We start from the raw sequence: 14,043 nt of genomic DNA, 5'->3' as shown, positions 1-14,043 counted from the left end.
AGGGTTTCTCTGTGTAACAGCCCTGGCTGCACTAGAACTCACTCTATAGACCAGGCTGGCCTTGAACTCACAGAGATCTGACTGTCTCTGCCTCCTGAGTGTTGGGATTATGAGTGTACCACTACCACAAGGCCAGATACTAACCTCTTATCACATTACCCAAAAAGGGACTAAAAGGACTACAACTAACCCTAATTCTCAGGCTTATAATGACATTCAAAATAAAGGTCTGTTGTTTCACACTTATATTTCAAATGACAGAACCCTCTCCTGGAGGGTGGGAGCCTCTGGAACCTCCTAAAGTTGCTACTGTACTCACCTGAATGTCATTATGGGGGTTCCAGTCAGAGTCATAAATGATAACTGTGTCAGCAGTGGCCAGATTGATACCAAGGCCCCCAGCTCGAGTAGAAAGCAAGAAGCAGAACTGTTGAGCACCCGGTGCTAAGAAACAGAAAACACCATCAGTTCTCTCCTGAATTCCAATAAGTAGAGAAGGAAGGTAAGAAACAACTTATAAAAATACCAAACAATTGTCATAAACAGGGTACCCTGAAGGATACTGAAATCAGCATCAATGTTTATAAACAAAGTATTAACATAACCTCAAGTATCTGACTCAAGACATGTATGAATTTCAATGAGAAAAGTAACTTTACAATGGAGAATTTTAGCAGACACCACCTCAACCAAGTGACCAATAATCATCAGAAAGGATAAATGCAAATATCACAAAACATCACACCTGTGACATTCTTAAACAAGTATTTTTCAAGAAAGAGACACTACATGAAATAAGTGACCTAAAATTCAAAGTGTCAATACCATGAAGGGATGAGGGAGTGAAATATCAGTTAGGAAGTTTCCTATCTAGCCAGGTGGTAGTGGCACTCGACTTTAATCGCAGTTCTCAGGAGGCAGAGGCAGGTGGATCTCTGTGAGTCCGAGGCCAGCCTGGTTTACAGAGTGAGTTCCAGGACAGCCTCCAAAGCTACACAGAGAAACCCTGTCTCGGGGGAAAAAAAAAAAAAAAGAAGCAGCAGCTTCCTATCTAACAGTACATGTAAAGAGTAGGATCTACCCTTGGATCTAAGTGGATCCTCAAACCAAAAAAGAACATTAAAGAAAAACTGGTGACAATTAGGACCTACAGTTCACAGTATGACTCAATGTTAATTAACTCCCTACTGTTGGCAACTGTACCATGGTTATACAAATTATTAACTTTGTTTTGTTGAGTTTGGGTTTTTTGTTTTTTTGTTTTTTGAAACAGGGTATCATGCAGATCTGAGTGGTCCTAAACTCTCTGGATAACTGAACTTCCTGCCTCCTTCCCCAATGCTGAGGTTAGTTATGTCACCACACTTTATGTAGCGCTGAGGACTGAACCAAGGGCCTCATGCATGTTAGGCAAGCATTCGTAACAGTTGGGTTACAGCCCCAGACAATTCCTCATGCCCCCTTCATTTTGTGTGCATCTATGTGCTGGGATATGGGATTATGCTCTCCAGATCCAAAATAGAGGCCAGAGGACAAAGCCAGCCTTCCCTTTCCACTATGTGACTCCCAGACAGAAACTCAGGTAAACAAAGCCAGCCTTCCCTTTCCACTATGTGACTCCCAGACAGAAACTCAGGTAAACAAAGCCAGCCTTCCCTTTCCACTATGTGACTCCCAGACACAGAAACTCAGGTAAACAAAGCCAGCCTTCCCTTTCCACTATGTGACTCCCAGACACAGAAACTCAGGTAAACAAGCTTGGCACCTTTACCCACTGAACCACCTCACTGGCCTTTTAAAGAGGCTTTTTTTGTTTGTTTGTTTGTTTTTTGTTTTTCAAGACAGGGTTTCTCTGTATTATTTTGGAGGCTGTCCTGAAACTTGCTGTAGACCAGGCTGGCCTCGAACTCATCCACCTGCCTCTGGCTCCCTAGTACTGGGATTAAAGGTGTACGCCAAAAAAAAAAAAAAAAAAAAAAAAAAAAACCAAGTGAGATGGCTAGCAGGTGATAATTACGTTATTTTGTGTATGTACGTGCATGTGCACATATGTGTAGTCAGAGAGGACATCTTGCAGGAGTTGGCTCTTTCTACCATGAGTCCCCAGGATAAAAATCAAGACAGACATGTTTGGTGGCAAGTACCTTCACCTGCTAGCCATCTCACTGGGTCTTTTTTTCCCCTTCCAGACTGGGTTTCATACAGCCATGTAGCCCAGGTATCATTGAATTATTTTTAAATATTTTTTAAAGATTTATTTATTTATTATGAATACAACATTCTTCCTCCATGTATGTCTGCACGCCAGAAGAGGGCACCAGATCTCATTACGGATGGTTGTGAGCCACCATGTGGTTGCTGGGAATTGAACTCAGGACCTCTGGAAGAACAGCCAGTGCTCTTAACCTCTAAGCCATCTCTCCAGCCCATTTTTAAATATTTTTTATCTTTACTTTTGTGTGTGTGTTGCCTTCATGTATGTCTGTGCACAGCATGTGTACTGCCTGGAGAAGCCATAAAAGGATGTTGAATTCCCTGAAACTGGAGTTAGAGTTATGAGCTGCCATGTGGGTGCTAGCAGCAAATCAAATTCCAGATCCTCTAGAACAGTCAATCAATGTTCTTTCCAGTTCCACTGACATCCTAAGTGCTGAGACTACATGCATATGCCACCAAGCACTGGAAGCTGCTAGCTATTAAGACAGCAAGCTAACTCTGTATTGTTTTACAACTTTTAAGTCTAAAATATTTTAAATAACCAGGACAGCCAGTACTATACAGAGAGACCCTGTTTCAAAATAAATAAATAAAAATTAAAGGTTGGGGGAAGGCGTACTTCCATCTACTGAGACAGACAAGTCCACCACTTATTTGAGCATCACCAAATCTAGTCCTTGAGACTGGAGATAGAGTACTCTCTGCTCTCACAGACAAAGCAGGTTCAGTTCCTATCAGTTAGCTCGTAACTCTAGGCACCTCTTCAGGCACCTGTCACACCTAAGAACTACTGAGAAAACAGCTGCAAATGAACAATCTGGGGGCCAGTTGTAGAGTTCGCCTTTAATCCTAGCACTCGGCAGGCAGATCTCCGTGAGTGCAAGGCCAGCCTGGTCTACAGAGTGAGTTCCAGGACAGTCAGACCTGTTTCACAGAGAAACCCTGTCTCAAAAAAACAAAAAAAGAATAAGCTGAGGTCCTGGAAAGAGATGGCTCAGCAGTAAAGAGCACTGGCTTTTCTTCCAGAGGACCTGGGTTCATACCCAAAATCCACATGGAGACGGAACAACCAGCTATAACTCTAGTTCCAGGAGATCCAATGCCTTCTTCTGGTTTCTCTGCAGGTACTACATTGCCTATGGCATATAAAGACACATACAGGCACCGGGCGTTGGTGGTGCACGCCTTTAATCCCAGCACTCAGGAAGCAGAAGCAGGTGGATCCTTGTGAGTTCAAGGCCAGTCTGGTCTACAGGAGCTACTTCCAGGACAGCTTCCAAAGCAATACAGAGAAAAGAAAAAAAAACAAAAAAACAAAAACCCTGTCTCAAAAAACAAAACAACAACAACAACAACAACAACAACAAAAGATACATACAGGCAAAACACACACACACAAAATAAAATCTTAAAAAAAAAAAAAAACAGTGGGGCCAGTGAAATGGCTCAACAGATAATGATTCCTTGATGACTGGTGTTTAATCCCTAGGATTTATGTGGTATTAGGAGAGAACTAATTCCTGGAAGTTTTCCTGGGATTCCCACATCGGTGCTATAGTACACAAGTGTGCAGATGCAGTTGCAAACATGCATGATTGAGGAAGGCAGGAGGCACACTCCTTTAATACTAGCACTTAGTTAAAGGCAGGTACATCTTTGCACTTGAGTCCACCCTGGTCTACATAAGAGTTCCAGACCAGGCCGGGCGTTGGTGGCACACGCCTTTAATCCCAGCACTCGGGAGGCAGAGGCAGGCGGATCTCTGTGAGTTCGAGGCCAGGCTGGACCGATAGCCTCCAAAACAATACAGAGAAACCCTGTCTCGTAAAAACCAAAAAAAAAAAAAAAAGAGTTCCAGACCAGCCAAGGATACATAGCAAGATTGTTCTTACAGAGGACCTAGGTTCAAGTCCCAGCACCCACACAGTCTGTCACAACCCTCTGTAACTCTAGTACCTAGGCAGCCACATAGTGGGAGCACATACTTACAACACAAGCAAAACACTCACACATGAAAAGTAATTATTTTTATTGTTGTTGTTTGGGGTTTTGAGAGACAGGATCTCTCTACATAGTTCTGGCTGTGCTGGAACTCACTACGTAAACCAACAGGCCTTAAACTCACAGACATCTGTCTCTGTCTCTTGAGTACTAGGAGTAAAGGTGTGCACACCATGCCCACCATCATCATCACATATACAAATATAGGTGTATATGCACACATACATACATACATACATAAATTTTTTTTTTCGAGATAGGGTTTCTCTGTCTAGCCCTAGCTATCCTGGAACTAGTTCTGTAGACCAAACTGGCCTCAAACTCAAGAGAGATATGTGCTAAGATTAAAGGCATATGCCACCATCATCCAGCAATAATATTTCTTTATTAAAAAAAGGGACAGAGCCGGGCGTTGGTGGCGCACGCCTTTAATCCCAGCACTCGGGAGGCAGAGGCAGGCGGATCTCTGTGAGTTCGAGACCAGCCTAGTCTACAAGAGCTAGTTCCAGGACAGCTTCCAAACCCTGTCTTAAAAACCAAACAAAAAAAAAGGACAGGAAATGATTGCCTCGAAATAAGCCATTCCTCTCTTACCATTGAAGCGATCAATAGCCTCCTGACGCATATTCCCAGTGATCCCACCATCAATACGTTCATATTTATAACCTTCATGTTCTAAAAAATCTTCTAGCAAGTCCAACATCTTGGTCATCTGTAAAAAGAACAGCTTAATTATAGAGCTGCCCGGTGATCATCCCTCTTCTCAGTCACTAGGCTGCCCCACTGTCTCCGCAGTTCTGGCTGGGCCTACATACCTGGGAAAAGATGAGTACACGATGCCCTCCCTCCTTAAGGTTCTTGAGCATCTTCTGTAGCAGCAACAATTTCCCAGAGGCTCTGATGAGGGCACTGCCATCATACATGCCATTAGGCATCTTAGGAGCTTCCTGGTGACCGAGCAAAGGAAAATATACTGAAAGAACGCCCACAAGGAGGAGTGAGCACCAGGGCGGACAGAGGTGGCACAACTTACCATCGCCGCCACAGGGAAGAGGTAAGGGTGGTTGCAGCACTTCTTAAGATCCATCACCACATTTAGCAGGGAAACCTGGTTGCCACCACCTCGAGCATTAAGTGCTTCAAAATTCCGAGTGAGAATATACTTGTAGTACTTCCTACATGAACAAGCACAGGTTGGACTCAAGTCTTTAAATGACTAATGAAGTAACCCAACTGCCTGAGGTCATCTTTCCAACATTCCTCACTGTGGAGCTCGGCTAACACTAGCCACCCCGCCGTCGTGTTAGACACAGGAAGGTATAACTAAGAACTCCCAACTCCAGCCCCAGCTCTCAGGTGTCTTCAGGCCCTGCCTGCTCCTGTCACCACAAGCCTTGGCAGAGTGGCAGGCTTCCACACTCCACACTCACTTCTGCATAGGGCTCAGCTCCACACGCACAATCAGTTCTGTCTTGGATGGCATATTCTTGAATACATCAGCTTTAAGCCGCCGCAACATGTGAGGTCCCAGCATATCATGTAGCTTTTTAATCTGGTCCTCTTTAGCAATGTCAGCAAACTCCTCCAAGAAGCCTTCCAAATTGCTTCAGAAAAAAAAAAGTCATTGGAGAGGGAGAAACAAGGGAAGGAACTAATATAGGAAATGGGCAACAACGGAAGAATTAAAAGGATAACCATGGACTGACCATGACAAACACACTTACTGGAACCTCTCAGGGGTGAGAAAGTTGAGCAGATGAAACAATTCCTCCAGATTGTTTTGTAATGGAGTCCCAGTTAGCAACAGCTTGTGCTGTAGTGAGTAACCATTCAAAACTCGGAAGAACTGGGGAAGAGAAGAAATTCAAGAAATCAGAGCACCAATCTATCTCTACAGAATCCCAAGCTGTTTCACTGTCCAGTGAAATCAATTCTCTCATCCCATGGCTGGCATCATTCTTTTTTAATGATGTATTTATTTTTATTTTATGTTCATTGGTGTTTTGCCTATGTGTATGTCTGCATTAGCGTGTTGGATCCCCTGGAGGTACAGGTGCAGGCCATTGAAAGCTGCCATGTGGGTGCTGGGAATTGAACCCAGGACCATTGAGCCATCTGTCCAGCCACCCCTGTTACCTCCCACCCCCCTCCCCACCCCCACCATCATTCTTAAAGGCCCGGCCACAGAAGTGCTACCACAGGTAAGGAAGGAAACAAAGACCATTTTTCCTTTCTTCTCTACTTAGGTTTATTTCAAAGAGAGGATGCTCCCAAGAGACTAAAACTGAAGACTATCACCTCCCTCTCTACTCACCTTAGATTGATTGTTCTTCAGACGATGGGCTTCATCCACAATGAGGCAGGCCCAATCAATAGAACCTAAGATGGCCATATCAATGGTGATCAATTCATAGGATGTCAGCAGAACATGAAATTTCACGGATGCTTCTTTCTGCATAAAGATGAGTTGGTTATTCAATACTGGTCCACACCTCCAATATCAGCAGAGCCAGAGCAAGAGGCAGGTAGGCTTTCCCCACTCCCAGAGTTATCCTTTTGCTTTATTCAGAGATCAGGTGAAGCAGCAAACTAAGCCCAAAGCAATGAATCCCTTTCAAACAGTATCCTCTTCCTCCCCGCACTGAGATACCTTCATTCGGGAGGCCTTCTTGCCACCACGAATGGCATTGTCTTCAAAGGAGAATTCATTCTCCCTGATGATAGCACGGCTGTCCTTGTCACCCACATAGGTTACGACATACATATCAGGAGCCCACATCTCAAACTCTCGCTCCCAGTTGATGATGGTAGAAAGAGGAGCACTCACTAAGAAGGGGCCTTTGGAATGACCCTAGGGAGAAAGCAGGCAGAATCAGGACTAAGAGTCGTATCATCCTCAAACAGACTCCACCTCGCCCCAACACTCAGAGAAGCTGGGGCCTGACATGTGCACCACTGCTCCCACCCACTGTTCTCATTTCAAAACTGTCTGATCCTCTTTTCCAAAACACAACACCCACCTTGACAAAGCCAAGCTCCACCAAGACTTTCCCTACCACTAAATCCAACCGTAATTCTGTTTACCTCAAAACACACACATTCCCAATGCCCAGGACAGACACACTACGTCTAGCATGGCTCCACTCCCTTCACACTGCCACAGCAGGGCTGGACAGATGGCTCACTGGTTAAGAGCACTGGCAGCTCTTGCAAAGGACCCCCGTTCAGATACCAGGACCCACATGATGGCTCCATCTGTAACTCCAGTTTCATATCTGAAATTGGAATCTGGTCTCCACCAGTGGTGGACAGACATACTTATAGGTAAAACACCCCCCCACACACACACAAAAATTCCAGAGTGGAGGTTGGGTGTTGGTGGCACATGCTTTTGATCCCAGCACTCAGGAGACAGAGTTCGAGGCCAGCTACACAGAGAAACCCTGTCTTGAACTCCCCAGCAGACCTACGTCTTCCTATCCCTCAGTAGTGTTCAAAGTCAGACTTCCTTCTTCCCTTCCATCCTCTCCTCAAGTACAAGAAAAATAAATACCCACATCAAAAACTAACCCTGCCATCCTTACCTCCTTGTAGAGGGAGTAGAGAAAGACTGCTGTCTGCACAGTCTTCCCAAGGCCCATCTCATCAGCCAAGATGGTGTCCGTGCCCTGAGCCCAGGAGAAGCGCAGCCAGTTTAAGCCTTCCATCTGGTAGGGGTGTAAGGTTCCACCTGTGGCATCCAGGTACTCGGGCTGCCGCTCATACTTCACTGTCGGCTGAAGGATGAGAGAGAAGACAGAGTTGGTAAAGATTTCCCTTTTTCCCATGAGACAGTAGCTTCCTTCACACTTCCTCACTATATTTTTTTCCTCTAAGAGCTAAAAGAAAAACAAAAACACACAAACAAACCCTTAAGGAAGCCAGGCATGGTAGCACCTGCCTGTAATCCTAGTACTTTTTTTTTTTTTTTTTTTTTTTAAAGATTTATTTATTTATTATGAATACAACATCCTGCCTCCATGTATGTCTGCACGCCAGAAGAGGCACCAGATCTTATTACAGATGGTTGTGAGCCACCATGTGGTTACTGGGAATTGAACTCAGGACCCCTGGAAGAGCAGTCAGTGCTCTTAACCTCTGAGCCATCTCTCCAGCCCGTAATCCTAGTACTTTAGAGGTTGAAACAGAAGGATTGAGTTCAATATGAAAACCAGGGGCTGGACAGATAGCTCAGTGGTTGAGAGCACTAACGGCTCTTCCAAATAACTCGGGAACAATTCCCAGCACCCACATGGCAGCTAACAGTGCTCTGTAACTCTCAAGATCTGATACCCTCACACAGACATGCATGCAGGCAAAACACCAATGCTACTAAAATAATAGATTATTTTTTAAAAAATGAAAATCAAAGACTACCAATACACTGATTCCACTAGGTCTGCCAGGTAGCTAGGTGTGATGGTGATACATACCTGCAGTCAAAGCATGTGGGAAGTGGAAACAGGAAGATCAGTTCAAGGCCAGCCTCAGCTATGAGACCCTGCCTTTTCTCAAATAAACAAGCTCTGTGTATAAGACCACTCCCTAGACAATATTTGTCATCACATACAATATCCCTTCTGTGGGTTTGTTTTTTCTGATGGTGAAGAATGAATGAAATCCCAGAATTTTTTTTTTTTACTTAAAAGGGAGGATGTGATATCTCCAGAGCATCTAAGCTAGAGTCATCTGCAGGCCATGACTCGGAGCTTCGTTCACCATGAGAATGCAGCAGGCAAGATATACTGCCCACCCAACAAATGATGCCCTTCCTTTCACCCCAACTCACATCAACAGTTGGGGTCTCCGGAGGCCTCTCCAGTTTCCGAAGCTTCACCTTCTTGAGCTTCTTGCCCGGCCGACCTTCCTCTCCCCTCATTAACTCCCTAGGAATGGAAACAGACCACGGCTGCCTGGGGTCCTTTCAAGAGGGCAGCTCTACTCTTTGCCCCGTTCGAGCACCTACCTGTGATTCCAGTAGCCCTGCTTGAACAGGTCATAGTCCTGTATCTCCACATCCTCACTCTCCCAAGATGCCTGATCATAGGGTAAGTCTCGCCACTTGATTAAGTAGTGAACATGGCCCTTCTTGTCCACACTACAAGGTCAATAAAGAACTCCTTAGAGTCAGAAAGCAACTTTCCTCACCTCCTCAGTCAGCCTTGCTCTTAAAAACTGACAAAACCATTCATTCTAAATGTGCCAGACTCCACACGTACTCAAAGCCTCAATGGTATCTGTCTTTGGACCACTAATCTCTCTCTCTAATTTATACTCTCCCTATGGGCCAAATTCCAGGACTCAGTCACTGAATTACAGCAGAATGTCTACTGAGTGTAAGTCACTGGCAATGGCCACTCTTAACTGTTTTAGTAAGAGTACACTACCTCCAGGGAGCCAAACTGGTACCTGTGGTTGAGGATTCGGTGGATCATCATCCACTCCGGTTTTATTCCATAGCGATAGAAGCGCTCTTCCATCTCTGCAAACTTGGGGTCCTTGTTCTTTCTCTTTCGGCTCTTCTCTTCATCTCCACCAAAGTCCCCAGAAGGCGGCTCATCCATGTCATTCTTCCGCTGATAGTTTCGGAACATCACCTGACAGTGCAGCTCCAACTGGGAGCAGAGAGACAAAATAAACCACCCTGAAACTCCATCCAGCCTTTACTCACAAGGCTGTTTTCTTACCATCTCTGCAGTGTCACCCCACCCATACTGCCTGTCCCAGGCTTACCTGCAGTTCTGATACCCAGGAGCAGTGCCAGTAAGACATGCCTTGCCATTTTACAAAAAACTGTCTCTCTGGCCGCCCCTCCAAAGGTTTGGGAGAAGGAGTATTAGGGTCAGCGTCTGGAGGCCGAGGCACTGGTGTGGGAGATGGTGGCTGGCCCCACTTCCAAATCAGGATCTTCTGCACTTTGCCCTTAAGAGCTGGACACTGAAAAAGAGACCACTTTATCTCAAAAACCACAGGGAGATAAAGAAATTACCCAAGAATTAATAAACATTAATGTTTATGAGAGCATGGGTAAGACCACTTGCTGCACAAGGATGAGAACTTGGGTTCAAACAGCCAGCATTTGGAGAGATGAGACGTGCTGGTCTTCCAGAAGAACCACATTTGATTCCGAGCATTCACATTCTGGCTAACAATCATTTGTAACTCCAGTTCCAGGGGTTAGGGTCCTCTCTCACTGAGTACACATGGTCTACACATACATACAGCGAAAAACACCCATCATTAAACAAACCCCCAGCACCCACACAGAAAGCCACACATAGTCATGCAACCTGCAACCCCAATGCTATGGGAGCAGAAGGAAGAGAGGATCATGGGAGCCTGCTAGCTGCCAGCACAGCTTCAGGCTTAATAAGACTTATTAATATTCTTTCCAAAGGCATAAAGTGGAATAATAGAGCGGCACATTGCTGCTTTCCTGACCTAGGCACACAAGAGGCTGGATCCCTACACATACATGTGCATATACAATACCCACAGACACACAGATACTTTTTTTCTTTTCAGCTAAGTCTCACTGCAGAGCCCTAGCTGGCCTGGAATTCAATATACAGACCAGACCAACCTTAAACTCATAGAGATCTGACTGCCTCTGCTAGAATTAAAGGAACGAACCATCATACCCAGAAAAATAAAAGTTAAAAACTACAGGGAGTCTGGTGACCTAAATCTTTGATACCAGCACTGAGGAGACAGAGGTAGGTAGTAGAGCTCTGTTAATTGGAGACCTGCCTATCTGTTTTACACAGTGGATTTCAAGCCAGGGCTATAAACTGGGACCCTATCAAAAAAAGTTTTTGTAAATAATTATAAACAAAGTCGGGCGCTGGTGGCGCACGCCTTTAATCCCAGCACTTGGGAGGCAGAGGCAGGCGGATCTCTGTGAGTTCGAGGCCAGCCTGGTCTACAGAGCGAGTTCCAGGACAGCCTCCAAAGCCAGAGAGAAACCCTGTCTCGAAAAACCAAAAAAAAAAAAAAAAATTATAAACAAAATAGCAGACAAGTCCAAAAATCTTGTCAATGAGTCATAAGACTTCATTTCAAATAAAATCTTAACCTCATGACCCTCTCTAAGTAAAGAACATTAGAATTTTCTCTCCCTTTCTGTACATTATCAGAGAACTTAAAATAAAAAGCCAAGTAGCTATACATTAAACAATGATCCAGAATGGTTCGGCATAGAAAATTCACAGAACTAGAGCCAAGGATTCCCTGTCTTTTTTTTTGTTGTTGCTTTGTTTTTTTTGTTTTGTTTTACGAGACAGGGTTTCTCTGTATTGTTTTGGAGGCTGTCGGTCCAGCCCGGCCTCGAACTCACAGAGATCCACCTGCCTCTGCCTCCTGAGTGCTGGGATTAAAGGCGTGCGCCACCACCGCCTGGCGGATTCCCTGTCTTAAGCACTCTAAATGCAACAAATGGGGTCTCAAACAGTCTAAGCTATCAAGAATTGAGGCAAGACATCAAGACTGAAGTGAAGCCGGGCACAGTAACCTGAGCTTTACTCCTGATACTCAGTAAGATGAGATAGATGGTATGAGTTCAAGGCCCACTTGGGCTACATAATGAGCTCCTTGTCTCAAAAATAAGTTTATTGTGGCACTTGTATATAAGAGCTAAGTTATAGGACCAACGTAGGTGTTCATCAACGGAAGAAATAATGGAGAAAATGTAGTGTATTTATAACAACCCAACCTTTTCAGCTATAAAGAATAAACTTGTGGCCAGGCGTTGGTGGCACATGCCTTTAATCCCAGCACTCGGGAGGCAAAGGCAGGCGGATCTCTGTGAGTTCCAGGCCAGCCTGGTCTACAGAGTGAGTTCCAGGACAGCCTCCAAAACAATACAGAGAAACCCTGTCTTGAAAAACCAAAAAAAAAAAAAAAAAAAAAAAAAGAATAAACTTGTGGGCTGGAGCGATGGCTCAGTGGTTAATAGCACTGACTGCTCTTCCAAAGGTCCTGAGTTCAATTCCCAGCAACCACATGGTGGCTCACAACCATCTGTAATGAGCTCTGGTGCCTTCTTCTGGCCTGCAGACATACATGCAGGCAGAATACTGTATGCATAACAAATAAATAAATTTAAAAATAAATAAATAAACTTATATCATTTAGAGGAAAACAGGTTTATGGCAATCATATAGGAAAATTAAGTCAGTCTTAACGTTTTCTCTAATGTTTGAGTCCTAAACTCACAGACACATAAAATCATGTATGCACACAGGACATATAAGTAGACACAGACCTATTAAAGAGGAACAAAGGGCTGGCTGACAGGAAGGGGAAGAAACTTCAGTGTAGCAGGCAGGCAGGAGGCAGTGGCAAGCAGATCTAGTTCAAGGCCACTCCAAGACAGGCAGAACATATATTAAAAAAACAAAAACAGCAGGGCGGAGGTGCTGCACACCTTTCATCACTTGGGAGGCAGAGGTAGGAGGATCTCTGTGAGTTGGAGACCAGCCTGGTCTACAAGAGCTAGTTCCAGGACAGCCTCCAAAGCTACACAGAGAAACCCTATCTCAAAAAACAAACAAAAAACAAAAATAAAATATAATAAACCAAACAGTGTTCTGCAAGAGTATCAAGAGCTCTTAATCATTGAGCCATCTCTCCACCTCCCAAAATCAAAGTTTTAAAGACAGGATCACGTGTAGGACTAATGCCTATAATCCCAGCACCCAGGAGATACCATGAATTCAAAGCCAGCCTGAGTTACATACACTGTATAGTGAGTTCAAGGCCAGCCAGTCTGGACTGTAAGACTTCACTTCAAAACACCAAAAAAAAAAAAAAAAAAAAGAAAAAAAAAAAAAAAAGAAAAGAAAAATGTGTGTGCCAGGCGTTGGTGGCGCACGCCTTTAATCCCAACACTCAGGAGGCAGAGGCAGGCAGATCTCTGTGAGTTCAAGACCAGCCTGGTCTACAGAGCTAGTTCCAGGACAGCCTCAAAGCCATAGAGAAACCCTGTCTCGAAAAAAAAAAAAAAAAGGAATCACTACTCTAAACTAAAACAGTATTTCATCCTGCTTCAAAGGACTACCAAGGCCGGGCGTTGGTGGCGCACGCCTTTAATCCCAGCACTTGGGAGGCAGAGGCAGGCAGATCTCTGTGAGTTCGAAGCCAGACTGGTCTACAGAGCGAGTTCCAGGACAGGCTCCAAAGCAATACAGAGAAACCCTGTCTCAAAAAAACAAACAAACAAAAAACAAAGAAGCAAACAAACAAAATACAAAATTCCTGTCTCAGCTAGAAAATGGGTAGGTCTCTAATGATTTCTCCACGCCCTCAGTCTCACAATGCCTACAAGGGAGCAAACCTTTGTGCTATTTATTATATGATACTGCCCATCTTCCACCCTCACTGAAGTTACTTACGGTACACCGGGGACAGAGCCATTCGCCATTTGGGATCTCAGGCAGGGGCGGGTTCAGGCAGTGGATATGGTAGGAAGAAGGACAGGTGTCACAGCACAGTAGCTCCCCTCCATCTTTGCAGACTCGACAGAACTCCATATGGTGGTCGTCTTCCTCTTCTGGGTCTCCCCCAACCTCTTCCAGAATTTCCTCACCCTCAGAATTGTCCTCTTTAGCTTCCCACTGGATGCCCTCCTTCTCCTGCAATAAAGAACCAGAGATCAGATTATTACCACCCCACCCCCACCCCAAGTCAGAACCTACTGCCACTGTCCCTTCAGATGTTTTCCAAAATTGACAGCCATTTCTATTTCCACCTAGGCCCAAAGAAGCTCATCCCCCACCCCACCCCTGC

General features: G+C 44.8%; 1 protein-coding gene across 7 annotated transcripts in view; it reads right to left on the bottom strand.

The window, feature by feature from the left end:
• Chd4 (chromodomain helicase DNA binding protein 4) overlaps nt 1-14,043 on the bottom strand; it is a 38,407-nt gene that overhangs the window by 17,362 nt on the left and 7,002 nt on the right. For all 7 annotated transcript variants that reach the window (XM_040739246.1, XM_040739247.1, XM_040739248.1 and 4 more), the window contains exons 10-23: nt 13,650-13,889; nt 9,991-10,194; nt 9,667-9,872; nt 9,224-9,355; nt 9,047-9,143; nt 7,803-7,994; nt 6,869-7,069; nt 6,533-6,670; nt 5,943-6,064; nt 5,649-5,822; nt 5,252-5,393; nt 5,034-5,165; nt 4,813-4,930; nt 320-444 (exon numbers count right to left, since the gene is read on the bottom strand). In XM_040739246.1, coding sequence (XP_040595180.1) covers nt 320-444; nt 4,813-4,930; nt 5,034-5,165; nt 5,252-5,393; nt 5,649-5,822; nt 5,943-6,064; nt 6,533-6,670; nt 6,869-7,069; nt 7,803-7,994; nt 9,047-9,143; nt 9,224-9,355; nt 9,667-9,872; nt 9,991-10,194; nt 13,650-13,889 — 2,223 coding nt within the window. The remainder of the gene's footprint in view (nt 1-319; nt 445-4,812; nt 4,931-5,033; nt 5,166-5,251; nt 5,394-5,648; nt 5,823-5,942; nt 6,065-6,532; nt 6,671-6,868; nt 7,070-7,802; nt 7,995-9,046; nt 9,144-9,223; nt 9,356-9,666; nt 9,873-9,990; nt 10,195-13,649; nt 13,890-14,043) is intronic.

The sequence above is a fragment of the Mesocricetus auratus genome, unplaced genomic scaffold, assembly GCF_017639785.1.
Source record: "Mesocricetus auratus isolate SY011 unplaced genomic scaffold, BCM_Maur_2.0 Super-Scaffold_100676, whole genome shotgun sequence".
Taxonomy (NCBI): Eukaryota; Metazoa; Chordata; class Mammalia; order Rodentia; family Cricetidae; genus Mesocricetus; species Mesocricetus auratus.
This window is presented reverse-complemented; position numbering and strand designations above follow the sequence as displayed.